The sequence below is a fragment of the Danio rerio genome, chromosome 17 (genome assembly GCF_052040795.2).
Source record: "Danio rerio strain M-AB ecotype USA chromosome 17, GRCz13ab, whole genome shotgun sequence".
In the NCBI taxonomy this organism is placed as follows: domain Eukaryota; kingdom Metazoa; phylum Chordata; class Actinopteri; order Cypriniformes; family Danionidae; genus Danio; species Danio rerio.
This window is the reverse complement of record NC_141037.1, coordinates 7807501-7834824: the sequence shown is the minus strand read 5'-3', so window position 1 is coordinate 7834824 and position 27324 is coordinate 7807501. Positions and strand designations below refer to the sequence as shown.

General features: G+C 38.0%; 1 protein-coding gene across 3 annotated transcripts in view; it reads right to left on the bottom strand.

Moving 5' to 3' along the window:
* Positions 1-12045: 12045 nt before the first annotated feature.
* foxo3a (forkhead box O3A) overlaps positions 12046-27324 on the bottom strand; it is a 22599-nt gene continuing 7320 nt past the window's right edge. The window contains exons 2-3 of one of the 3 annotated variants that reach the window (XM_087288978.1): positions 14614-16531; positions 12046-14454 (exon numbers count right to left, since the gene is read on the bottom strand). In XM_087288978.1, the coding sequence (XP_087145104.1) occupies positions 15170-16531 (1362 nt within the window). In that variant the 3' untranslated portion in view covers positions 12046-14454; positions 14614-15169. 3 annotated transcript variants of the gene reach the window in all.

Below are 27324 nucleotides of genomic sequence, written 5' to 3'. Positions count from 1 at the left end.
GCCAGACGCGCGCTCAAATTATAGAAACACACACACACACACAAACAATTATTCCATTCGTTCCAAACTTTTGTTACAACGTGTCAGTGTTTGAGCCGTTGCTATAGTGACACCAGACGCGCGCCTCAAAGGAATGGCGGTATATGTAAATCAAGATGGGATACAGCTGAGGAAACTCACATCAATACAGCATAATTTTTGTGACACTCGTTCGTTCATTCATTCATTCATTTTCCTTCGGCTTGTTCCTTTATTAATCTGGGGTCACCACAGAGGAATGAACCACCAACTTATCCAGCTTATGTTTTACACAGCGGATGCCCTTCCAGCTGCAACTCAGTACTGGGAAACATCCATACACACTCTTTCACACACTCATACACTACGGCCAATTTAGTTTATTCAATTCACCTCGTTCGTTCATTCATTCATTCATTTTCCTTCGGCTTGTTCCTTTATTAATCTGGGGTCACCACAGAGGAATGAACCACCAACTTATCCAGCTTATGTTTTACACAGCGGATGCCCTTTCAGCTGCAACTCAGTACTGGGAAACATCCATACACACTCTTTCACACACTCATACACTACGGCCAATTTAGTTTATTCAATTCACCTCCGGGAAACCGGAGCACTGGCAAGAAACCCACACCAACACAGGGAGAACATGCAAAGTCCACACAGAAATGTCAACTGGCCCAGCTGGGACTTGAACCAGCAACCTCTTTGCTGTGAGGTGCCTTTTGTGACTCTGTGCAACAATAATAGGGTTGGGGTAGGGGTATACGTAATGAAATACAATTTAAAGGGTACTTTAATAAAATAATCGGAATATAAATAATTTTAGTTAACTTCCAGCTGTGTGCCAGTGTTAAAATAAACCCACTCAATTTAATTTTTTTTAAAGGTTACATATAGAATTTAACAAACACAGTCATCAAATTGTAATGATTAAGTAATCAGAAAGTAGGGGCGACATGGTGGCTCAGTGATTAACACTATCGCCTCACAGCAAAAAGGTCGCTGGTTCGATTTCCTGCTGGGTCAGTTGGCATTTCTGTGTGGAGTTTGCATGTTCTCCCTGTGTTGGCGTAGCTTTCCTCCGGGTGCTCCGGTTTCCCCCACAGTCCAAAGACATGCTGTTTGGGTGAATTGGGTAAACTAAATTGGGATAGTTTTTGTGTGTAATTATGAGTGTGTATGGCTGTTTCCCAGTACTGGAAGGGCATCCGCTGTGTAAAACATATGCTGGAATAGTTGGCGGTTATTCCACTGTGGCAACCCCTGATAAATGAGGAACTAAGCTGAAGAAAAATTAATGAATGAATCAGAATGTAATTTCTTCTTTATTATTTTGATTCTAAACTGTCCCAGAGATGGGTTTAGAAGGTGGAAGGGCATATGCTGGGTAAAAATTTGCTGGATAAGTTGGTACTAAAGGGACTTAATAAAGATTAATAAAGGGACTAAGCCGACAAAAAAATGAATGAATGATTCTAAACTGTCCTAGAAATTTCATTAGCATTCATCTACACCTGGGCAAACTCGGTCCTGGAAGGCCGGTGTCCTGCACAGTTTAGCTCCAACACTAATTAAACACACCTGAACAAGCTAATCAGTGTCTTCTCGATCACTAGAAATCTATAAGCAGGTGTGTTTGATTAGAGTTGGAGCTAAACTGTGCAGGACACCGGCCCTCCAGAACTGAGTTTGCCCACCCCTGCTCTACACTGTAACAAGTTATTTTTATATACTCTACTTTTAAAAAGGTAAGTAAACCTGTTTCCTTAAAATCGACAAGTTGACTTTTAACTTAAAAAAGTGAGAAAAACCAACTGCAACTTGGAAATTTTAAGTTGTTTTAACTTAAGGTGTATTATTATGCACACAGTTTAATGTACTTAAAATGTTAAGGCGACAGGTAAAGTAAAGCCAACTAGTTGTTTTTAAAACAACAGGTTTACTTCATTAATTATTATTGTTATTATTATTATTATTATTTTTGGTTTAGTCCCTTTACTAATGCAGGGGTTTCCACAGCGGAATGAACCACCAACTTATCAAGCATATGTTTTACGCAGCGTGTGCCCTTCCAGCAGCAACCCTGGGAAACACCCATACACTCCTGCATTCACACTCATACACTACAATTTAGTTTACCCAATTCAGCTATAGCGCATGTGTTTGGACTGTGGGGGAAACCGGAGCACCCGGAGAAAACCCACACCAACACGGGGAGAACATGCAAATTTCACACAGAAATGCCAACTGACCCAGCCGGGACTCGAACCAGCAACCTTCTTGCTGTGAGGCGATTGTGCTACCCACTAAGCCACCATGACCCCGACACAGGTTGGTGGTTGGTGGTTTCCTGGTTAAAGTCGAGTCAAGTCAACTAAATTTTTTTACAGTATAGGCAATTTTAGTATAACACACCTGAAGTAACTATTGTTAGCACTTCTGTGACATTTTAGTTATTATTCATATATTTACCCAAGGGCTGTTTATTGAAGATCGCTTTTAACACATTTTTAAACATAATACTTTTAATAACGTATTTCTAATAAATAATTTCTTTCGTCTTTACCATGATGACAGTACATGAGATTTCTTCTAGCTGCTTGCAAGATACTTAATTGAGTTTAGTATTGGGTTTGCTCTTCAGTGTTTGGACTTTCAGCAGTGAAAATTAAACCACACTGAACTGAACTAAACTGAACTTCAACTCTGAAAACTAGACTGACACAGTTTCAGTTTACTAGAACTTCTATGTTAGGCTGCTTTGTCACAATCTACATTATAAAAACGCAATAGAAATAAACATGAATTGAATTAAATTTAGTGTTATTAAACTGGGATGTTCTGTAGCCAATCTGAAAGTAATATGTTAATTGTTGTTTAATTTAAAAATAAAAATGAAAAAGTCCAGCCAAATCAAATGACTTTTTTTTTTTCCAAGAAGAAAAAAAATAAAGGAAATACTGTGAAATATTTCTTTAAAAAAAATAAATGAATAAAAACAGGAGGGCTACATAATTGTGCTATACTTTAATACACATTTTAATATTTAATTTATGCAAAATAATTCATTCAATCAATCATTTCAAGGTGTTTGAACCTTTATATTTTTACATCTATAAGTTTTTTAACCTGCAGAGGGCGATGAAAACTCAGTTAACATAACAATTTTAATAACTAATTTCTTTCGTCTTTGCCATGATGACAGTACATACTATTTTACTAGCTTGCAACTAGCTTTATTTGCTTGCAAGATACTAGTGTTGAGCTTAAAGTGCAGTTTAACTAGTTTAATATAGGAAAATCATTGGACAACAGCGATTCGTTCTGTAGTTAATTTTTTTTTTTAAATTGAATTGTTGTCAAAAAAATTAATAACTGCTTTCGTTCCAATCAAACTGAAAGAAACTTTTTTTCCAGAAGAAAAATAAATGACAGGAAATATTCATTCATTCATTTTCTTTTCGACCTAGTCCCTTTATTAATCTGGGGTCGCAACAGCGGAATGAACCACCAACTTATCCAGCAAATGTTTTACGAAGTGGATGCCCTTCCAGCCGCAACCCAACACTGGGAAACACCAACACACTTTTGCACACACTATGGCCAACTTAGCTTATTCAGTTCATCTATACAGCATGTCTTTGCGCTTGTGAGGAAGAGGAAACCCAAGCCAACACGAGGAGAACATGCAACCTACACAGAAATGCCAACTGGCCTAGCCGGGACTCAAACCAGCGGCCTTCTTGCTGTGAGGTGATTGTATTACCCTTTCCACCACTGTGCAGCCTTATCGGAAATATTAAAACAATAAATAATTAAGAGGATTTTTTTTTTATTTACAGCCAAACTAAATGACTTTTTTTCCCAAAGAAAAAATATGATAGGTAATACTGTGTTAAGTTTCTTGCTCCCTTTTTTATTTTATATTTGAAAAAATAAATAAATAAATAAACAGGAGGGCTACATAACTAAATATATACTTTAATACACATTTTAATATATAATTGATACAAAATAATTGAATAATTAATCATTCCAAGGTGTTTGAACCTTTATATTTTTACATCTATTTGTGTTTTAATCTGCAGAAGGTGACGAAAACTCTGTTAACATACCAATTTTAATAACTAATTCCTAATAACAAATTTCTTTGCCTAGCTTTAGTTGCTTGCAAGATACTAGTATTGAGCTTAAATCACAATTGAACTGAGTTAATATAGGCAAGTCATTGGACAACAGTGATTTGTTTTGTAGTAAAACAAATAAATAAATAAATTGTCGTCAAAAAAAATGTTTAAAGTGCTTTTGTTACAACTGAACTAAAAGATACTTACCCCAGAAGAAAAAGTATATAAGACATTTTAAAACAATAAAAAAATTAAAAGGATTTTTTTTCCCAGCCAAACTAAATGCCTTTTTTCCAGAAGAAAAAATATTATAGGAAATACTGTGATAGATGTCTTGCTTCCTTAAACATTCATTAGAAAATATTTGAAAAAGAATAAAAAAAAATAAACAGGAGGGCTATTTATTTAAACATATGATGTACTTTATTATATTGTTTAATATAGAATTAATATAATTTATTTAATTCAATCAAGGTATTTGAACCTTTATATTTTTACATCTATTTGTTTTTTAACCCACAGAAGGCGATGAAAACTCAGTTAACATAACAAGTAATTTCTAATAACAAATTTCTTTTGTGTTTGTCGAACTTTAGTTGCTTGCAAAGACACCAGTATTGAGCATAAAGTCATGTTTAACTGCAAAGTCATTGGACAACAGTGATTTGCTCTGAAGTCAATTATTCATTCATATTCTTTTCAGCTTACTCCCTTTATTAGTTAGGGGTCGCCACTGCCGAATGAACCAGCAACTTTTCCAGCATATGTTTTATACAGCGGATGCCCTTCCAGCTGCAACCCATCACTGGAAAACACTACGGCCAATTTAGCTTACTTAATTCACCTATACTGCATGTATTTGGACTTTGGGGTAAACCAGAGCACCCGGAGGAAACCCACTTAAACACAGGGAGAACATGCAAACTCCACACAAAAACGCCAACTGGCCCAGCTGAACTACCAAACTAAAAGAAACTTCCTCCAGAAGATGAAAAAGTTATAGGAAATATTGAAACAATTTAAAAATTATGAGGAGGGGTTTAAATTTAAATATATGATATACTTTAATACACAATTTTACATGTAATTAATACAATTTAATTTATTCACCAAGGTATTTTCACATGTACTCGTTTTTTCAACCTGCAGAGGGCGATGAAAACTCAGTCAAGAGCCTCGATTTCATTCTGCTGACACAAGCAAAGGGCAAATCAATGTGAAAGGTCTACCTGAACATTACATTTTAAATAATTGTACCTGATGTTACTCAAAAGACGTCTTTTAATGGTGTTACAACATGTAATACCTCAAACAGCTTGACGTTGGTGACGTATCACGTATTTGACTGAAAATCCTGCAAACCAAATATGTCCCCTACAAAAATACTCAGCTAACGCTTGTCACTTTCAACACCCACAGCGAGCGAGCATACATTCAATCAAGCGAATCCTAATGTATAATTCAATCTATCAGATCCACCTTCTCTGGATTTAAATAGCTCAACATTCCAAGTTGACTTGGATACAGATGCGCTGATTGGTCGGCGAATCAGCCAATCAGAGTTGATTACCGAGCTGCCGCTTCCACCAATGAGCGCGCGGGCACATTTTACAAGCCTTTGCTTTGTCACTAGGGGTTGTTTTCCTCCCTGCAGAGAGCAGCACAACATTATGAATGATTTCCCTAATACAATCAATCACACTGATTGTACAGCGCCTGTGAATGAGCGCGTGATTGCCTGAATACACACTACTAATTCTGACTAAAACATCAGCAATCAAATACGACAACAGGGGCTCCAACCAAAGAGAACATTTCATGCATTTTGTAAAAGACAAGTCTCCTTGGAAACCATTCACAATCTGGATGCCCTTCAGTGAGGGGAAAGCTAGGGGGAAATGAGCAGGTTTGAAATGTGTGCCTTCAATGCTAGTTGTAAACTGTCCAGACACCAGACATCTCTTTGGGTCATCTCTGGTTGAAAGTCATGCGACAAAATCTAAACATTTTGAGGGGAAATGACCAGTGTTCACTCTCCTTTAAAAGAGTAGTGGGCTCTATGCACATCTAGAGTTTTAAAGCCAATTGAAAGCTTAATGTGAGTATTTTCAATTTCACAAGGTTGTTCTTACAGCATCGATGTTGTAATGTAATTACAACACTTTCAGTTAAATAGACTTAAGCATTCATTTAGTTGTTCAAGCGTAAAATGAGATAAAAGACCATTGTAGGGTTAGGCGATGTTGACCTGTTAGGCATCGTACGATGTCTAATGTGAAACATCGCGACGACATCGTCGTCGTAGGCGGGGGTGTTTTTTGTTAAATATCAAATAATTCATAACGAATTAATTAATTGTAGCCTACTATTTTCACTACCTGACCCACATGACCTTTGCTTTACCCATGACCAAACCAATAAATAGAGTTACTGTAACCTCACCAGTTCAACGCCACCCAACTTACTCCGAGCTGGTATCAAACCGGCGACCTTCCGCATGGGAGATGAAAAAAATAGCTATGCTACCGAAAAGCTATTTGATTTAGAAAGTAGCGACGCTACCGCCACGCTACTGAGAAATATAGTTAAGCTTGTAGCAACGCTATTGCCCAACACTGACTCCTGGTCATTGGTGTGTGCCACTGACTGGGTTACACCCGCACTACTCTGCCTCTGATTTCCAACGATGGAAATGTACTCTATTTAAGCCAATCATCACGTTCTCAGTTACACCACGTTTACAGACACACCAATCATCCTCGCTAATTAGTCATCACAGCCCTAAACACACACACACACACACACCCCAGAGAAAGAAAGGGCTGAGAGAGACACTGCTCGCATGAAAACCGCTTCAGTGTTTTCAATTATAGTAACGCATATTTAATTGCCAGTAGCGGTAACAGCGTTGTAACGGGAGAAATAGTAACTCATTTGATTACTCGTTAGTTACTAATAAAAGTATTGCCGTTAGTAGCGCCGTTTATTTATATCACCATTATTCTCATCACTGGAAATGACTGAGTGATAAGAGTGAAGAAATCTGATAAAATGCAAAACACAAAACCACAGACATATCAGTCTTGCTGTGATAGAAACATCATGATCTGTGTTTATATTTAATGTGTCAAAAAAACAGAGGTGTGACAGGAAGGAAATGGGGTGAGAAATTTTAATCACTTTATGTATTTAAGCAAATGTGAGCTTCTGTAAGCCAAAGATAAACATGTACTTTTTGAGTCAAATAACCTAAAGGATTGCTTAAACCATTTAAGTGTATTTTAACTACAGATCAAAGCAAAATGGCCTAGAGAGTAAACACTGTGTTTAATGAGTAGAGTCTATGTGCATTCATGATACACAGAAAACTGTTCCTCTAAAATTAAATACAGCAGGGAAGTATATAAGTATTGAACTCGTCAACATTTTTCTCAGAAAACATATTTCTAAAGGAGCTGTTGACTTGAAATTTTCCCTGGATGTTGGTAACAAGCAAAGAAATCCATATATGCAAAGAAAACAAATCTAATTAGTTTACAAATTAAGTCATGTGTAATAAATTGAAAGCCCACAGGGACAAAGTATTGAACACATGAAGAAAGAGAGCAAAAGCCCAGACTACAGCTGAAATCTCTCAGTAGGTCTTCAGCAACCCTCGGCCCTTCCTCTGTGTAAATGAATATCAGCTGCTTCAGTCCAACATCTACATTAGCAGAAGGATGAAGATGAAACCAGGGTGGACATTTCAGCAAGACAATGATCCGCAGCTAATGAAACTCTCAAATGCTTTCAGAGAAAGAAAATCAAGCTGTAGAATGGCCCAGCCAATTCCCTGACTTGAATCCAACAGAAAATACAAAATAAAGATCAGATTTGATGGACGAGACCCAAAGAACCATCAAGGTTTTTACACTCTGATGAAGTCTGTGAGAAACTCACACCGAGCAACGAATGAGACTTCATTCTCCATACGAGAGCCGTCTTTAAGTTTCCATTACCAAAAAAGCCTTTTATATAAAGTATTAAATATTTTTCAGTAGTGACATGATGTGTTCAATACCTCCCGCTGTATGAGAAAATGTTTTCCAAAAGTGTCTGTTAGAATTAAAGTGTAAAGGTTGGTACTTAAGTTCACACATTTTTCAATCCTTCTTTTCTTCTGTTGAGCACACATTCTCACACACAAAAGGATATTATAAAAAATGTGGAAACCTGTAACCATTGTATTTGTTTTTCCTACTATGGAAGTAAACGGTTACAGGTTTTCAACTGTCTTTAAATCCTATCAGATGTAATGAAGACCAGAATTCCCCAGGCCTGTCACGATACAGTTATAAGTCAGAATTATTAGCCCCCTTGGATTATTAGACCGCTTACTTATTTTTTTTCCCCAATTTCTGTTTAACGGAAAGATTTTTTCAACACATTTCTAAACATATTTTTAATAATGAATTTATCTTTGTCATGATGACAGTAAATAATATTTGACTAGATATTTTTCAAGACACTTCTATACAGCTTAAAGTGACATTTAAAGGCTTAGCTAGGTTAATGAGGTTAACTAGGCAGGATAGGATAATTAGGCAAGTTATTGTATAACGATGGTTTGTTCTGTAGACAGTGGAGAAAAAATATAGCTTAAAGGGGCTAATAATTTTGTCCCTAAAATGGTGTTTAAAAAATTAAAAACTATTTTTATTCTAGCCAAAATAAAACAAATAAGACTTTATCTAGAAGAAAAATATGATCAGACATACTGTGTATTTTTCTTGCTCTGTTAAACATCATTTGGGATATAATTAAAGATAAAATTCAAAGGGGGCTAATAATTCTGTCTTCAACTTGAAGTATTTTGTGTTAAAAGATATATTGTCATATAAATTATTGCGGTAAGTGATATTGTTATTTTAAGACTTAATTTATGCCTATTTATATAATGATTCTACAACAGGATTTACATTGGCATAAACACATTCAAGGCACATAAAACACATGAAGAATTCAGATGCAAAACCTTCTAAATCCATCAGATCTCTTTTCTTGTAAATGAGCATTTTCTATCAGGCTCCTATAAATTGGGTTAAAAAGTTTCATTTTATATGTAATGATATGGTTATTAGCTAATAAATAAAATACCTTTCTTTCAAAAATGTCACTTTAGATAATTCTTTGGTCTTTAACAATGCCTAGTTGCTCAGTGTATCACAGCAGTGATTTTAAAAGTCTAAACACTTACATATAGTTGTATACTATATCAGACTTCGTACTCACACGATGTACAGTTGCCTTGAACCAGGTCAAAGAACGCTTGTCCTCTCTCCCGTCTCCCCTGACGGCCCGCACTCACATTACATTCGGGCCTAGGCACGTTCATCGGTGATGCACTGTTCAGTAAGCGCTTTCGCTCAGCATAACAAAGATTTCTTTAGTTATATTGTTTTAGTCGTTTGATATGCAGTGACACACATTAAAATATTTCGCTGAACAGATCCGCTACTTTTGACGCTCATAAACAATCATAAAGTCCTTGTGCTGAAGACAACCAAGACAACCATGCCTAAGCCTGATTCAGTGCACTCGAACTTCTCAAACGATCCAGGAAACGGGCCTGGGCACGGTTCGGATAGCATAGTGTGAGTGCGCCCTTATAGTATATCTTATATAAAGATATAGTATACAACCAAGCACATGTGGTCAGAACACCAAAGTCGCAGGTAATAAAGTATTAAGCAAAATGCTAGCAGGCGTCTGTAGCTCCGCTCACATTCCACCTCTTTGCCCTTGTTTTTTGTTCCCGGGGCGGTGCGATGACACACGAACAAAGTGGCGACGGTTGGTCACGCCTACTAATAGCTTCTTTTGAGTTCTTCAGAAACCTATGAGCGACGTCACAGACACTACAGCTGCGTTTCAAATGGCACACTATACACTCATGCACTATGTACTAACACACTCAATAGCACAATATATGTATGTAGTGTTGTCCCAAATGGCACACTAATTATATTTTACAAAGCGAAAATTCAAACCGTTTCCTTGATGACGTTTGACGGTTGCCAAATCAGAAAACTAAATGACCAAACAATCAAATAATACCTGCCATGAGTATTACCGCATTCACCATCGGGAGGCACTATAATCACTCTCATAGGAGAATTTCTCTTTCACCATACAAAATAAATAAAGTTATTCAACATGTGCGCCCGACAGCTCCGCACCTTCCACTACGTGAGCAAAACTGCGGTCATTAGCTGCGTCCCAAATCGCAAACTTCTGCACTATTCTACACCATTTTGTAGTATAAATAGTGTAAGTAGTGCATTCACACTGAAAACTGAAAATAAGTGCACTTTAATTACCCGGATGATGCACTCATTCAGCCGGTAAAATGAAGTGTGTAGTAATAGACACTTTACACACTCAACGACCGCAGGTTTGCTCACGTACTGTAGCAAGGGAGGCGAAGCAATCGGACGCACATGTTGGATAACTTTATTTATTTTGGATGGTGAAAGCAAAATTCTCCTACGAGAGTGATTATAGCGCCTCCCAATAGTGAATGCGGTAATACTCATGGCAGGTATTATTTGATAATTCGGTCGTTTATTTCACTGATTTGGCAACCGTCATACGTCATCAGGGAAACGCTTTGAATATCCGCTTAGTAAAATAACATTAGTGCTCCATTTGGGACAACACTACATACATATACTTTGCTGTTGAGTGTGTAAGTGCATAAGTACATAGTGCATGAGTGCATAGTGTGCCATTTGAGACGCAGCTGTTGAGTGCGAAAACCCATCATTACACTCTTCATTTTTTCAGTGTGAACGTACTGCTTACACTATTTATACTACAAAATAGCGTAGAATAGTGCATAAGTATAGCTGCGTCCCAAATGGCACACTTATGCACTTATGTACTTACACACTCAACAGGATAGTACATGTATGTAGTGTTGTCCCAAATGGCACACTAATGTTTTTTTTACTAAGCGGAAATTCAAACCGTTTCCCTGATGACGTTTGACGGTTGCCGTAAGTATTGCCGCATTTACCATCGGGAGGCGCTATAATCACTGTCGTAGGAGAATTTTGCTTTCACCATCCAAAACATATAAAGTTATTCAACATGTGCGTCCGATAGCTCCGCCCCTTCCGCTACGTAAGCAAACCTGCGGTCGTTGAGTGCGTGAAGTGTCCATCATTACACACTTCATTTTAGCGACTAAATGAGTGCATCATCCGGGTAATTAAAGTACACTTATTATTTTTAGAATTTTCAGAGTGAACACACTACTTACACTATTTATATTACAAAATGGCGTAGAATAGTGCATAAGTATGCGATTTGGGACGCAGCTTATGTGATTTGGGACGCAGCTCTTGTCCATATCTTTTACAGTCTTTAGTGTAAACACACAGGCGAGGCAGTGGCGCAGTAGGTAGAGCTGTCGCCTCACAGCAAGAAGGTCGCTGGTTCGAACCTTGGCCCAGTTGGTGTTTCTGTGTGTGGAGTTTGCATGTTCTCCCTGCCTTCGCGTGGGTTTCCTCCGGGTGCTCTGGTTTCCCCTACAGTCCAAAGACATGCGGTACAGGTGAATTGGGTGGGCCAAATTGTCCATAGTGAATGAGTGTGAGTGTGAATGTGTGTGTGGATGTTTCCCAGAGATGGGTTGCGGCTGGAAGGGCATCCGCTGCGTAAAAACTTGCTGGATAAGTTGGCGGTTCATTCCGCTGTGGCGACCCCGGATTAACAAAAGGACTAAGCCGACAAGAAAATGAATGAATGAATGAAATGAGTGTAAACACACTGTGACCTCATGTGGTTTGTAAGAAGAAAAATAGTTTTGGTCCACTCTGGTGATCAGTTAAAATAAAGACTGCAGATATGTATATCGTGTTGTACAAGCTTTATTTACATGCACCTTGCCTTACACTACCTTGTTTACATGATCCAAAATGTAAATACATAGGTAAAGTCAAGCAAACATCGAGTGGATGGTAACTAGCGGCCGATTGTGGTGTAAGGAGGTACACACGCATATTACGCTAACACAGTTTGTGTTAATTCCCTCTAACCCCGAATGAAAATCATAGTAGTTCTTGTGAGAGTTACCCGAAAACACAACAGACGTTTATCTAAAATGTTAAACGCAAAATGAAGTAAACAAAAGGTGTAAACAGCACAATCGACTTTTTATAGCCATCTTAAAATCGGTAACTCCAGCTGATTATAAAAAGCAGATTATAAAAATCAGTGCTTAAGAGGCTTATGGAAACTCTGGGTGTGAAGATGACCTCAACGAAAGGTACATTCGAGACTGATGTTAAAACAACATACCTACGCAAACGTCTGCAAGCCGTCCCTGAATGGCACTACTAATTCATCAAACTCAACAGCTGCGTTACTTTTTTTCATTAGCCTCAAATTTGGTTGTCTGGCATGTTCAAGATCAACAGAGAAATACAGTACAACGTAGGTGCTTCCTTACATAGCTTATCCGTACAGGCTGTAATACTAAAAAGTGGCTGCCTTTCATTTTTAAAACTATTACAATGCTTAAAACACACCGCCGTCACACACTTTCTACTAGCACTCGCCATTGTGTAGATACGTACACATAAATGCTAGCCGTATAAACTGACCCAACACAATTTCACTTAGCACCAAATGCTCATAGCTTCATTTTTCTTTTTCCTGCTACAAACACACAAACATCTAGTGGCCCTTAATCAGCACTCCAAAAATTTAGATCTGTTAATATGAATTCAAGACCTGTCTGTGTATATACACACACACATACTGTAAGCATTACTGGTCTCCATCATGAAATGTAAGCATAGTCTATGATTTACACAGAAAACTGGTAAACCTATTCTAAGGTAAATGGTTGCATGCATGTATACACACATATATAGTGTACAGTGCATGCACACAAACACTAACTGCACTGAATGTAACAACTGAAGAACGGCTTACAAATTGGAGCAAATTGTTCGGAAAGCTACTCATACTTCATGAAGGAGGCCCAGTGTCTGTGTGTGTATATACACACGCATACATAAATACAAATATATAGCTTATAATCTATCCTAAAATGGCTAACATTGGAAGTGAATACGGTGATGCTCAAGAACTCGGATAAATGCACAGGTTGTGTTAGGAAATCCATAGGAAACACTGACTAGTTTCATACAGCAGAACACTAAATACATAGCTTATCATCATATCATTATTCACTTTCCCGCAAAAGGAGTCAAGGATACATTATGATCATCACTGGTTTCACGAATAACACAACCTCTTCCCTTTTTTTTTTTTAATAGTTCCACAAGAAAAAATAAAATGACTGGAGAAATTACGTAATTCGTGGCCATTTTTCAGACAACAGAATTCTCAAGAGTTTGTGTTGTAAACAGGCCATTTTTGCAGTTGTCCTGAGGACTAGTTTGGCAAAAGGCAGGTGTTTGTTTAGATGCGAGGACTAGAAATCTACTCATCTTGATCACAAGTTACGAGAAGTTACCACAAACTATAGGCACCTACAGACTAGAGTTGACTTGACTTCAATGGGGATCAAGTATTGCAATGGTGACGAGGAAAAACGCTGAAGTGACAACATTTTCATTTCTGCTTTAATGCTATATGACATGGTTGTCAACAGCTGCCCAACCCAATGAGAATTCACCAATCTCATTTGGTTTCAAAGCTTGGATTCATGAAAGCTTTCTCCAGTTTGTAGGCACCCTCATACACTATTCAAAATATGCTCATTTTACAACTCCCCTACAGTTAAACAGTTGTTTGTTTTTTACCATTTTTGAATCCATTCAGCTCATCTCCAGGTCTGGCAGGAGCACTTTTAGCTTAGCCTAGCATAGATCATTGAATAGACCATTAGCCTCTCACTGAAAAATGATCCAACAGATAATTTTCCCATCTAAAATTTATACGGACTCTTCTGTTGTTACATTGTGCACCAAGACAGGCGTAAAATTTAAATTCTACCATTTTCTGCACTCTCAGAAATAAAAGGTATGTGAGCTGTCACTAGGGTGGTACCTTTTCAAATGGTACAAATGTGTACCTAAAAGGTCCATTTTAATACCTCAAGGGTACATATTAGTACCTAAAATACTTTTAAAAAATTAGGTACTAATATATATTTTTGAGGTACCAATATGAACCCTTTCAGTACAAATATGTACCTTTTGAAAATGTACCACCCTAGTGACAACTCGCGTACCTTTATTTCTGAGAGTGTAGGTAGATATGGCAAGGACAGTGGTGTCCAAACTCTGTCCTGTTCTGCAGATTTTAGCTCCAACTTGCCTCAACACACCTGCAAGGATGTTTCTAGAAAGCCTAGTAAGAGCTTGATTAGCTAGCCCAGGTGTGTCTGATTGGGGTTGGAACTAAACTTTGCAGGACACCGGCCCTCCAGGACCGAGTTTGGACATGCCTGGATTAGGAACTATACTCTCATCCACTGTAAAAAACAAGAATGGCTGCAGCAGGCGCAACTGTATTACGCATTGTCAATGATGTATGCTAAGCCAAGCGAAAAGTGCTCCTGCCAGACCTGGAGATCAGCTCTAGAAGAAGTAAAACGAGCCTATTTTCAAAAAAAGAGAAGCGTTATTTTAAAGATTTTTATTCTAGATAGACTAAGGGAAGTACTGTTGGCTCAAGCCAAGTTCTCTCTACAGTCCTCCACTTACCATACTCGAGCAGAGTTCAATACCTTGTCATTGGCAAACAGAGTAACCTGCAGCACCTAAAGCAAGGTTAATTCTGTTGGAACTCTTTATCCGTCCATCAAACCAGCCTCAATCATGACAATACAAAACATACAGCCACAAAACTACAACACCGACTGGGTAAATCATTGACGTTAACTCAAACTCATTCCAATGGATGTCAAATAGCTTTTCTACAGCATAATATACAGTTGCTTTACAGTGGACAGTTGGCTCAAATGCGGTGTTCTGCCCCGTCCCTACATTCCTGGGCCTGGATCAGCCTGGCACCCAGCTTTGGGAGGAGGTTCGTTTGGTTCTGGAGAAGCTCCCTGAAGTCAGGTTAGCATTCTGAGAGGAGATGAGATGGGAATCAAAGCTGAGCTCCAGGCCTTCGGCATCCATCAGATCGTTGCGGGTTATGATGTCCATATCGCAATCGAAACTGCCACTGAATGCCTCAAGATCCAAGTCAGATGAGAAACGGTCCTGAGACACCGACTGAGCAGAGGTCACGCTGCCGTTGAGACCTGCCAACAATGAATCGGAGGAGTTGAGCTGCATAGATGTGCTTCTGAAGGGAGACTGTTGGAGTTGCTTCATCAAGCTTTGGTAGTCTGACTCGCTGCTCGGGACGCAGTTCATCCGCCATCCAGATGGCGATGCCTTTTTGAGCCCTGCTTGTCCTGCAGGCCCAGCCTGGTTGGACATCATGGGGTCATTACGCAACAAAATGCGACGAGCATTCTGAGAGGAAACGGAGGCACTGGCTTGAGACATAAGCGGGTCAGATTGGGTAAGAAGGACATCACTGCGACTACTGGACTCAGAGCTGAGCAAATCCTGCAGACTCTGCTCACTAAAGAGGGAACCGCAGGAGAATGTTGCCTGCTTGTTTTCCTGGATGGTTTGCATTGGAGACTGTCTCAGCCCAGTGACTGATGGAGGGCTAAACAGGGAGTTGGTGCCATAGCTGCCGGAGGGAATTGCCAGACTGCTCCCAGAGCAGCTGAAGGTAAACACAGGGCTTCCCTGTAGGTTGGCTCCACTCTCATCTTGGCCCGGAGACTGTGAAGCCGTCAAGCTGATGTTGTCCAGAAGGTCATCCATTAGGTTGTCAGAGAGGCCATCGTTGAGGTTCATAGTTCCTGCAAGGTCAGCTAGACGGGGCAGTTCGGTGAGCCCAGTGGACGGAGACATACTGCTGGGGCTGGAGTACAGCATGGGTGAAAGGGGAGAGTCATCATCGGGAACTTCATCCACCTCCAGGTTGGCTAGAATTGGGGAAAGACGTCCACTGAGGGTGCTGGCATTAGAATTAGTGCGAGAACGAAAATCTGTCCAAGCATCTAGCTCGTCACTACTACGGGACGTAGGGCTGCCGGTCCATTTGGACAGACTGGAGGAACTCTCAGAGCTTCCGTCCTGGGATGCCTGCAGAGCGGCTTTCTTCTTTGCGGCACGGCCACGGGCACTCTTGATGAGCTTATTACTGTTGTCCATTGATACTGCACGCCTGCGTGGAGCTTTGCCCCCTTTTCCACCATCAGGGTTGACCATCCACCATGAACTCTTTCCTGTTCCTTCATTTTGGACTCTGACAAAGCGACTATGGAGCGACAGGTTATGCCGTATTGAGTTCTGTGAAAAGAGAGGAGTAGAAGGTTAGCCCATGCATCATTGGACATGCCTGAAACACTTAACATTAACTATCTGACCATTAAGGAGCAAAATAATGGTCAAATGTTCAAGCCTCAATAGTCTCTGACTCAGTGAAGCACAATATGCAGTGAGGGACAATGCCACTATGACTTGATTGCTTTATCCAGAGATTGAGGAGTCATGTGGTCCCTTTGACCAATAGAGTTCATGTGTATAGCTTAAAAAAATATGCTTTCTGTCTCCCTTTTATACATGTTTAGAACTTTAACATTTCTTAGAATTAGGGGGTTACCTAAAATGGATAGTTCACCCAAAAATGTATTAATTCGTTGGCCATCATTTACTAACTCTTTACTTTTTCCAAACCGGTTTGACTTTCTTTTGTTAAACACGAAGGAAGATATACTGAAAAATGCTGGTAATCATTGATTTGCATAGTATTTGTTCTTTCTACTAGGGAAGTCGACGGTTACAAGTTTCCAACACTCTTCAATACATCTTATTTTGTTTCCAACAGGAAAAAAACTGGTATGAAACAAGTAACGAGTGAGTAAATGATGACAAATTTCTAAATCATTCCAGTATTTTGAAATCCCATTGATATAGATAAATGATCTTTTCATGTTCATGATTGGTTACCTTGTAGTAACCATACCTTTCACATCAGATACAACACCAAAGTTTTAATTTCAACTTCAAAAACCTTTATTGTCAATTCCCAAAATGGGTTAGAATATTGTCTTTAGACTTGTCGTTGTATTTGCATTGTCTGTATTTTGCAATGTCGTTGTATTTTGCACTGTCTGGAGCCAGCACCTAAGCTTTTCACTCATATAGCACACGTACTGTTGATGATGTGACAATAAAAGTGATTTATTTTTTTATTTTTATATTTATTTATTTTTTGAAGAGGGGGGGGGGGGGGGGTTGGGTGTCGCACACTGGATTCACTGCTCAACACAGATTTCTCTCAGGGTACGCATGATGCCACAATTTAGCAGCTGTCCGTGGCCCCCAGCTACAACTCGGGACACTGTTCATATTTCTGCCCACGCTAGAGCGCCATCTGCATAGTTTTATATTAAATAACATGCGAATGTGCATGTCTGGTGTGCGTTACTTCCAACTTCCAACACCCGATGTGCACCCTCTAGAAGCTGTACTGACAATAGGGGTTTACTTTGTCTGTATCAGGGGGGTCCAAACTCAGTCCTGGAGGGCCGGTGTCCTGCAAAATTTAGACCAAATTATTTAGCGTTATGTCTATTCTGTTAAAGTCGCAAAGGGGAAATGAATTTTGGGGACGTTTGTTATGTTACTTTTATTTGTTTGTTTTTTAATGTGTAAATCTATAAATGCCTGTACATTAGTAGTACATAAGTATTCAGAAAAAGCTTTCTAATTTGACTAATCCTCGATTTGAACAAATACAGCCCCTAATCTAAAACAGCTTTACAGAAAATAGAAAAAGAAGAACTGAACCCAACTGAACAACACACACACACACACACACACACACACACAGTTCATTGGTCTGGGCTCTGTAGTCAAGATCATTCCGCAAGTAAAATCAACCCACTTTGCTCTGTCCATTGGGCTGTGTAGATAATTGGTCTGCAACATGCAGTTCAACTACAGAACTGAGTGCTCGGCTTTTAGCTTTTCACAATTAAAACAAAAAACAGACAATTTTGTAGGAACACCGGTCTATTCAGTAATGAAATAACACATTTTGGAGCTCTAGGCAAACATTTTTATTGTAGATTAACATAAGTTGGTGAACAAGATTTTTGACTAATAATACAAGTCAAGTTATGCATCAAACCATCTTTTTTTTATGGAGATAGGGCTGCATGATATTTGGTGAAAAACTGACATTGCATAGATTTATTTTTTCTGTAATACATATTGAGATATCGAGTATAATTTCACCAGATGACTTGAATGAATCTATTTAGGGAAAAATATATAATTTTTTAGAGTAATTGGGATGATTTTGTAGGACAGTGCCTTTGCTATAATAAACAGTAGTATAATACAGGGGCGCCTGCAGGATTTTATTCCAAGGTACGCACAAATCCAGCACCACCCCGTCCACTTCTGATGGCTGTTATTTCAGTATTCAAACATTTAATAACGAATGCATCAAGTGAAATAAAAACAAATATTTTTTTTACAATTTAGAAATTGTATTTTTATGATTTTATTTTTGTTATTTTGAATATTTTATTGTCTTCATAATTAAAGCTATAGACAAATTCCTGCTTCACATTTTAGAAAATATTTTGCGTAGCTATCCAGTATGGATTAAAGATCACAGAGAATAAAAACAAACAAACACTGAAACATGTTTCATGGCCCCATAAATGTCCAACTTATATTTAATTGAATCGTAAAAAAATTGTAAAAATTGCTCATTTTATTTTTATAAAACATTTTATTTTTAGTTATTATTATTATTATTATTTATTATTATTTGAGTAAAAACAATACCGACATTTAAGAATGCATATTTATTTTATTTATTTATTCATTAATTTGACTTGTTTATTTACATTTACATTGTCATTTAGCAGACGCTTTTATTCAAAGCGACTACAAATGACTTACAAATGTTTATTTATGCATATATAGGCTATAATTTAAATCATACAACAGTCCCTTGGACAGCTACAGTGCCATTAATACTTTCAAACTAAATTCTATAAAAAAGTAAAGAAAGATTTGAAAGATTTAGGTATGCACAATGCGTACAGCCGTACGGATGCAGGCGGTACCACTGGTCTAATAAACCAATCACAAGCATTAATAAGTACAGTAGAGCAAAGATATGCATCAAATAAACATTACTTTACAGTTTTAGGCAAGTCAAACAGTATTTAGGAACACAAATGGAATAATGAAATGTAAAATAACACTGTATAGTCTTCATTACACACACACACACACACACACACACACACACACACACACACACACACACACACACACACACACACACACACACACACACACACACACACACACACACACACACACACACACACACGTAAATGCACTACCTGACAAAAGTCTTGCTGCTTATCCATGTTTTATATAACAAATATGAACTTGACTTCTAGTTGATCATTTGGTGTCAGAAGTGGCTTATATGAAAGAACAGAAATAATCTCCAGTATAGAAAATAAAGTCATGCTGCAGTGCAAACAGAATGAATATTGTGTCTGACTCCATCATGAGCTTGGAGGACTGCATCCATACATCTCTACAATGACTCAAATCACTTATTAATAAAGTCATCTGGAATGGCAAAGAAAGCGTTCTTGCAGGACTTTGAGTTCATCAAGATACCTTGGATTCACCTTCAATGCCTCCTCCATCTTACCCCAGACATGCTCAATAATGTTTACATCTGGTGACTGGGCTGGCCAATCCTGAACCATGCAGTTCAACAGATGATTCATCTGAAAATTCTACCTTCTGCCACATTTCCAAATGATCAACTAGAAGCCAAGTTATGATTTGTTGCTTTTACAACTGGGATCGACCACAAGACTTTTGTCAGGTAGTGTATAATAAGAAATCTTTCTGCATGAACTGGAAGTTTCTGAGACTTTTATTTAAAGTATGTTGATGAACTACGAACTGAAACTCAATATTGAGTAGTGGTGGCTCTTTAATTTCGCACATCATTCAATCATGGCAAACTAACAGTAAGAGGGACGTGCTTAAAGTTGTAGCTGAAGAGTCAAACTGAGGTCATCGGAAAAGGACCGACCACTCGAAATACGGAAGCAGATGCTTAGACTATGATTAAATAAACCAAAACTTTTTTCACTGGATTCATTTGCACAGATTATTTGTTCACCTTAAAGGCTGGTTTATACTTTTGCGGCAAGCGCAGGCGTATGGTCTGGCGCAGCCTTCGTGTGGTCACATAGCCCTCGCCGTGGCTGACACCAACGCTGACGTGCACCAAAAATGTAATTACATGTCGCAACGACACATAGCATAAGCTCTGTGATTGGTCGGCTTGGCGAGTGTGGGCGTTGCTGAAAGCCTAGAGCCCAATGGAGCGAGTGTTTACAAGTGTGGAGCATGACTAAATTGTTACACATCCGCCAGTTTCCACCTCTGAATGAGCGAGTTTTAGCTACTTGCACATTAAGGTAGCATTCAGAAAAATAAAAACAAAAATACTAGAGAAGAAACTCAACACAGTAAAATAAAAACCTTCAGCTGGCATTTCGGAAGTGCTGTTACAGAGCAACACAAACAGCATGCAGCTGTATAAATGCATGACTACAAGCATTTTTTCAGCACCGAGATAAGTAAACATAATTAAACCATCTTAATTAAGTACAAATATGTTATTTGAAGTGGCCAGTTTTACTTTATTAGCTTCACATGTATGTTTATTTTCAAAGTGTAGGATGTATGTGTTCCCCAGTTTGTACATGGGCTACCAGCAGCTGTGAAATTTCAGTGTTACTTTTTTTTATTTTTTTTAATAAACAATACACTAGGGTGACGCAGAAGCGAAGTGGGTGGCACGTTCGCCTCACAGCAAGAAGGTCACTGGGTCGAGCCTCGGCTCAGTTGGCGTTTCTGTGTGGAGTTTGCATGTTCTCCCTGCGTTCGCGTGGGTTTCCTCCGGGTGCTCCTGTTTCCCCCACCGTCCAAAGACATGCGGTACAGGTGAATTGGGAAGGCTAAATTCTCCATAGTGTATGAGTGTGTATGTGTGTGGATGTTTCCCAGAGATGGGTTGCGGCTGGAAGGGCATCCGCTACGTAAAAACTTGCTGGACAAGTTGGCAGTTTACTCCGCTGTGACGTCCCCAGATTAATAAAGGGACTAAGCCGACAAGAAAATAAATGAACAATACACTAGGAACTTGTGTACCTTTCTTGGCTTTTAAAGTAAAACAAAATGAGTATTGCAATAAATCGTTTTTATTTTTTTCCTCCTTAACCTCTTACTGTTCCTATTCCCTCTAGAATGAATAAAAAAATAAAAACATGTCAAGCCATAAGAACCAAACCCAAAACAGTGTTAAAAAACCGAGGTATGTATTGAACCGTGGGCTAACTGTATTGTTGCATCCCTACTGTACAGTTAATAAATTGCGATTTTATAGTCCAGCCCTAATTAAAGTCAATATTCTTAGCTCTCCTGTAAAAAAAATAAAAATTTTCAAATATAATGCACCATTTTTTTCACAGTATGTCCAATAATATTTTTTCTTCTAGAGAAAATCTTATTAGTTTTATTTCGGCTACAACAAAAGTAGTTTAAATTGTAATATTATTCAATATTAAATATTATTAGCCCCCTTAAGCAATATTTTTTTTGATTGTCTACAGAACAAACCACTGTTATACAATGACTTGCCTAATTAACCGAGTCAAGCCTTTATATTTTCACGTTAAGCTGAATAGTGACTTGAAAAGTATCTAGTTAAATATTATTTACTGTCATCATGGCAAAGAGAAAAAAAATCAGTTATTAGAAATGAGTTATTAAAACTATTATGTTTACAAATGTGTTGAAAAATATTTCCCTTAAACAGAAATTGGGGAAAAATTCAGGGGGCTAATAACTCCGGCTTCAACTGCATATTGTGTAGCCCTAAATAAAGCTGAAGGATTCATGGATTATTGCTGGACGTGTAAGAGTCCAGTGCAGTGAAGCTGTATTAATGTGGACTGCAGCACAGAAGGCACAGCGATCCATAATGCAGCATCAGGAGATGTGCTAAAGTTCACAAGCGAGAGACACTTTTCCTCTTTTCGAGCACTCCAAGTCTATAATTGGTGTGAATTCATCAGACCTAGAGCTTGCGACAGAAAGCTGGACTATACTTAACACTGTCCCATGAACATCACTTTACTGACCTTTGGACTTGTAAGAGTGAATGGGTCGACCTCATGACACTTGCATTAATGCCTTTGCGTTAAAGCCTATTACCAGGTTTAATCTGACAGAACTTTTGCTCTCCAAGAACAACTTGCATCCCAACTCTTTCTTATAGTGCGTAAGCAGTTCTCCTTTTTCTGCTTTGTTAAGCTGGCTAACCGAATTGATTGGATTGAGAATCTAATCTAAGACACGTTCATCGGATTGTTTGTTGTCAATCATCGGTGCATTGATTACAAAACAGATCATTACAAACTTGGCTTACAATAAGAGGAGCATCTTGAATAGCGAATTGAATCAAATCCGTTTGAACATTTATTTTGTCCATGCCAAGGGGTAGTTCACTCACAAATCAAAATGACAGCATTATTTACTCTCCCTCATGTGGTACTTTAGGAGTTCTTTGGTACTTTAGGAGTTATACCTTCTTCTATTAGACAAAGAAGATAAATTGCATTTAATTTGAGTTCGCTAAACATACTATGGAAGCAAATGGATCCCAGAATCAATTGAATTGTGTTCGGCAGAAGTAAGTCAAATGGGTTTGAAAAGTACAAGTAAAAGGTGAGCAAATGAAATCAGAATATTCATTTTTTGGGTGAACTATCCCTTTAACCACCAAAATGCAAATTTATTTTTATTTTTTTGTTAATTAAACTTTTTAGATTTAACAAAGTATTTTAACTGAGAAATTTAAACAAATATTATTCCCACCCCTACTCTTTACACAAGTTGAAATTACATTTATCATTTAAAGAAAGAAGACATTTTTTTTTACTCTTGATAATAACAAAATAATAATAAAATAAATAAAAACAATTAAGTAAATAAAATGAATAAATTAAATAAATAAATAAATATATATATATATATAAATAAATAAATAAATAAATAACCCAAAATTATTAAAAATTGAGTCCTCGGGTATTTTTAAAGGGTCACGTCAGTGGGACAGTCGTATATGTGTCCCACACTGCTAAAAACACTATTAGGACACATATCTCACTAAAAAGTGTACATTGGTTGTTTTTGCGTTATTTCAAGCAAATTTGTACTTCCGGTTTGAAACGAATTTTTGAAGCTGCGTCACGGCCATGAGATAATAGTGTATATTCCAGCGTGCAGACTGGACGTCTGTGCCAGAGTGTGTCTTATTACGTCTTACAGTGTGCTGCATTAATGCTTGAGTAAGACTTGGTTCAAACCAATCAGTGCGCTCTATTGTGCAACTTCATTAATATTCATTACTGTCACAGTGTAGACGACAGAGACGCCATGATGTGTTGGCAAAACAAGCGTGAAGTGTTGCTTTTATAGTTTGCTGCAGTGAGAGCGCAGCTGGCGTCACGTGTGGATTAACAGTGTACGCAACGCTCGACAACAATAACTTACGTGTCTAAGGAGGAACATTGTTTACCTGAGAGCTGTTCTCATCTGCAAACGCTGAGATCCGGATTCGCTTGTAGTCTTCTCTTAATAAAGACGCGGCTCTAGTTGCTGGTGATTGTCCTGTCTCTACAGATTTGGTAAGTGAGCGACCAGTGCTCTTTGTTTACTCAGTTTGTTCGTATCAAACTAACTATTACACCGAGTGTAAACATGTTAGCACAACAACCAAACTTTAACCTCGTGTAGGATTTTCACCGCATTTTGTGACCGGAATAACACGCGCGGCTTTCTGACGCTACCTGCCGAGTGCATCTAAGTTTCTGGGAAATGCTGAGGGTTTTTTTTCTCTCATTCGCCGTGCGGTATCAAACATAGCATGAAAAATACACGCTTAGAGCAGTTCCTCGAATCAAATATCTCGTTTGTCGGGAGGGACATGAATGAATTTCCTGAATGAAAGAGCCAAACTGCAGTTAAAGTCCACCATTTAATAATTTGGCAAATAATTCGACTACAGATGTCCATGTAAACACCATCACTTTCTCCCCTGTGTGTGTGTGTGTGTGTGTGTTGACTCTGAAACTCGCGCGTGCCCAAATAGACACTTCCATACCATGCCTCTTTTTTTTCTCCGACACTCCCCCCTAAACAGAGCTGGACACGCCCACTTTTCTGACATTTTTCCAAAGTAGAGGTGTGAAAACACCCTGCTGAAACGAGGGGGTTTCATGGCCCTTTAAAGTACCTAATCATGTGACATGCTCAGAAAAAATAATCTAAATGGGATTTCAGAATGTTTCAGAAAAAGCCCTAGTATTGCCATTTATTGTAAACCTAATTTTTCCAAGTGGATGAAGCTCATTGCATCTCGCAACCAGTTGTCAAAACTCGGATGAAATTTTTGTTTCCATAATAACAGAATATAACGTCTATATTTATATATTATTTATATATTGTATATATCTGCTAACAATGTCAAAAATGCAAGGGCTATATTATATTCTGGGAAAGCCCAAAAAGTGCAATCAGAGGCCATGGTTCGATGTGTTTCTTTGTCGCAAAAGAAAAACACTTGAAAGTTGATAGCCAAAAAGAAGTGTTTGATGGACAAAGCCAAAACATATGTATTAAGTCTGCAGGTGCTTGATTACAGCGATCACATATGGGATCCAAGTCTTGAGTTATTTTTGCCAATCTCACTTTTGTCCAGTATATTCGATGAACAAATTTTAATTGGATAAGGCAATGTCGTGCTCAGATAGAGGAGGTTTGAACGCGGGACAAAATCTGGTCCCACGTATCATCCTCGAATGCAAGATTGAGGTCTGACTCCCACTGTTGTTTAATAAAGGAAAGAGAGGTAGTAGAAAAAAAGAGGAGATCAGCCTGTATAAAGTAGACAGTATACCTTTTTTATCTAAGGGTACTTCAAAAATTTGGTCAAGTTGAGATTTTGGTCGAAGGTTCGGAAAACAAAATGCACATTTAATTAATATTCTACTTTTTTTTAGACTGAAGTCATTCTTTTTGTTTAGGTATTTCTTAAAAGAAATCAAGAAGAAGAAATGGTGTTTGACCTGGGGTCTGTTCTTTGTACGTGGATTACTCAGTTAGCTGGATTTAAATATTGACGATTTGAAACGATCCAGGATCGTTTCGTTCTTCAAAGCTGATCCGAGAGTTGTTGTCATGACAACAGTTCTGCTAGCTTAAACCTGATCGGGAGCAGGTTCAATTTATATAAACAGGATTAGATCGGCTCAGTTCAAACAATATAATACAGAAAGTATGTACCGAATGCTGATATTTTCTTACAGTAGAAGTTATATACACTTGGGAAAAGAGTAAATATTTTTTAAACTATATATATATATATATATATATATATATATATATATATATATATATATATATAAGTTATAGTTATTAATAAAATAAATAAAGTTATATATATTAATAAAACTTATGCAATCTGCACTCTCGAAATGAAAGTACAAACACTGCCACCTGGTGGTGCACAGAGAAAACTTATTGATATGAACTTTTTAGATCGCTTAGTACAAATTGTGTATAATAGAAATGCACAATATGTGACTTTTTTTAGAGCAATAATACATTTATGCAGTCATGAACATGTTTTGATAGTTAATATGCCGGTGATTTGATGCTTCACAATAGTTGCAGACGCCTTTACCAATATCAAAATGCTTTTGTAAACAACCAGTTATTCTTTACACCGATTAAAAAACGGCTACTATAAAAAAGAAAATCTTTTCTAAATGTAGAACTAAATACACTGATATGCACTGAAATACATGATGAATACTCTTGACACATGAAAGTGGAAAGCCTGCAACTCAACACAAATGTGGAAGGTTATTGCGTGTCATATTTAACAAACCGTTTACTGCTAATTTGATGTAATTTTGCTCACATGGATAATTGAATATTAATCAGATGATGTCATTACACAGCTGTGCCGTCAGCCAATCGTTGCATTGCTGATCATGATTTCGAGGATCGATAGATCTGTCCTTCACAACACAATCAGCTATCTCAGATCAGTTTATCCAGACATTCTAATCTGATTCGCGAACTTGTTTGAAGAACCAAATTAGCGAGAGATCAGTTATCAAGATTAAAAGATCCAGCATCTGCCAAATAATCTTAGATCATTTAAGCGAGGTACGAAGAACGGACCCCTGCTTTGTCTGTGATGACTGATGAAAAGTAAGTTCAGCTACAGCTCTGCTCAATCATCTTAAGGTTAAACAACTTAAACAAGGGTACAACTGTAACAGAGAACGCTCACCGATACTGGACACTAAATCTGTAAATATAGCATTAAGAGGATTGATCATTAACCTGTAGGCCAACAGGACATCTATATGCGTTGTGGGTCTATAGATATGAGTGAGTACTTGAACACCAATATATTTATGCGACAGTTCTGTCAGGTTCTTGAATCCGATTGGCTGATAGCCTTGCGATATTCCGCAAATAACAGAAATTGTACAGCCTCTTCACCCTTGTGTATTACTCCGCCCACATATAGCAACAAGAGGAGCACACTCTACAGCATACCTGTCAACACTCCCGTTTTTCCTGGGATTCTCCCGTATTTTAAAGTTCTATCCCGCTATCATCCAGTAAAGGTATTTTCTAAGGGTGTCACGATCCTCCAAATCCTCGATTCGATTACATTTTCGATTCTAAAGGCACGATTCGATTTTCGATTTTGAATAATTAATTAATCAATGACCAATTAATTATTTGTAGCCTACCGTTTAAACTACCTGACTTGCATGGTCTTTGTTTTACCCATAAACAAATCATACAGTAAATGAATAAAGGCAAGATACACACATAATTATCACCTGTCAATCACTTTTTCTGCGGCACTCGTGAATAGGCAGTGATCTGTGTCGTTATAATGGCATCGGTAAAAAAGACGCACAACCAAC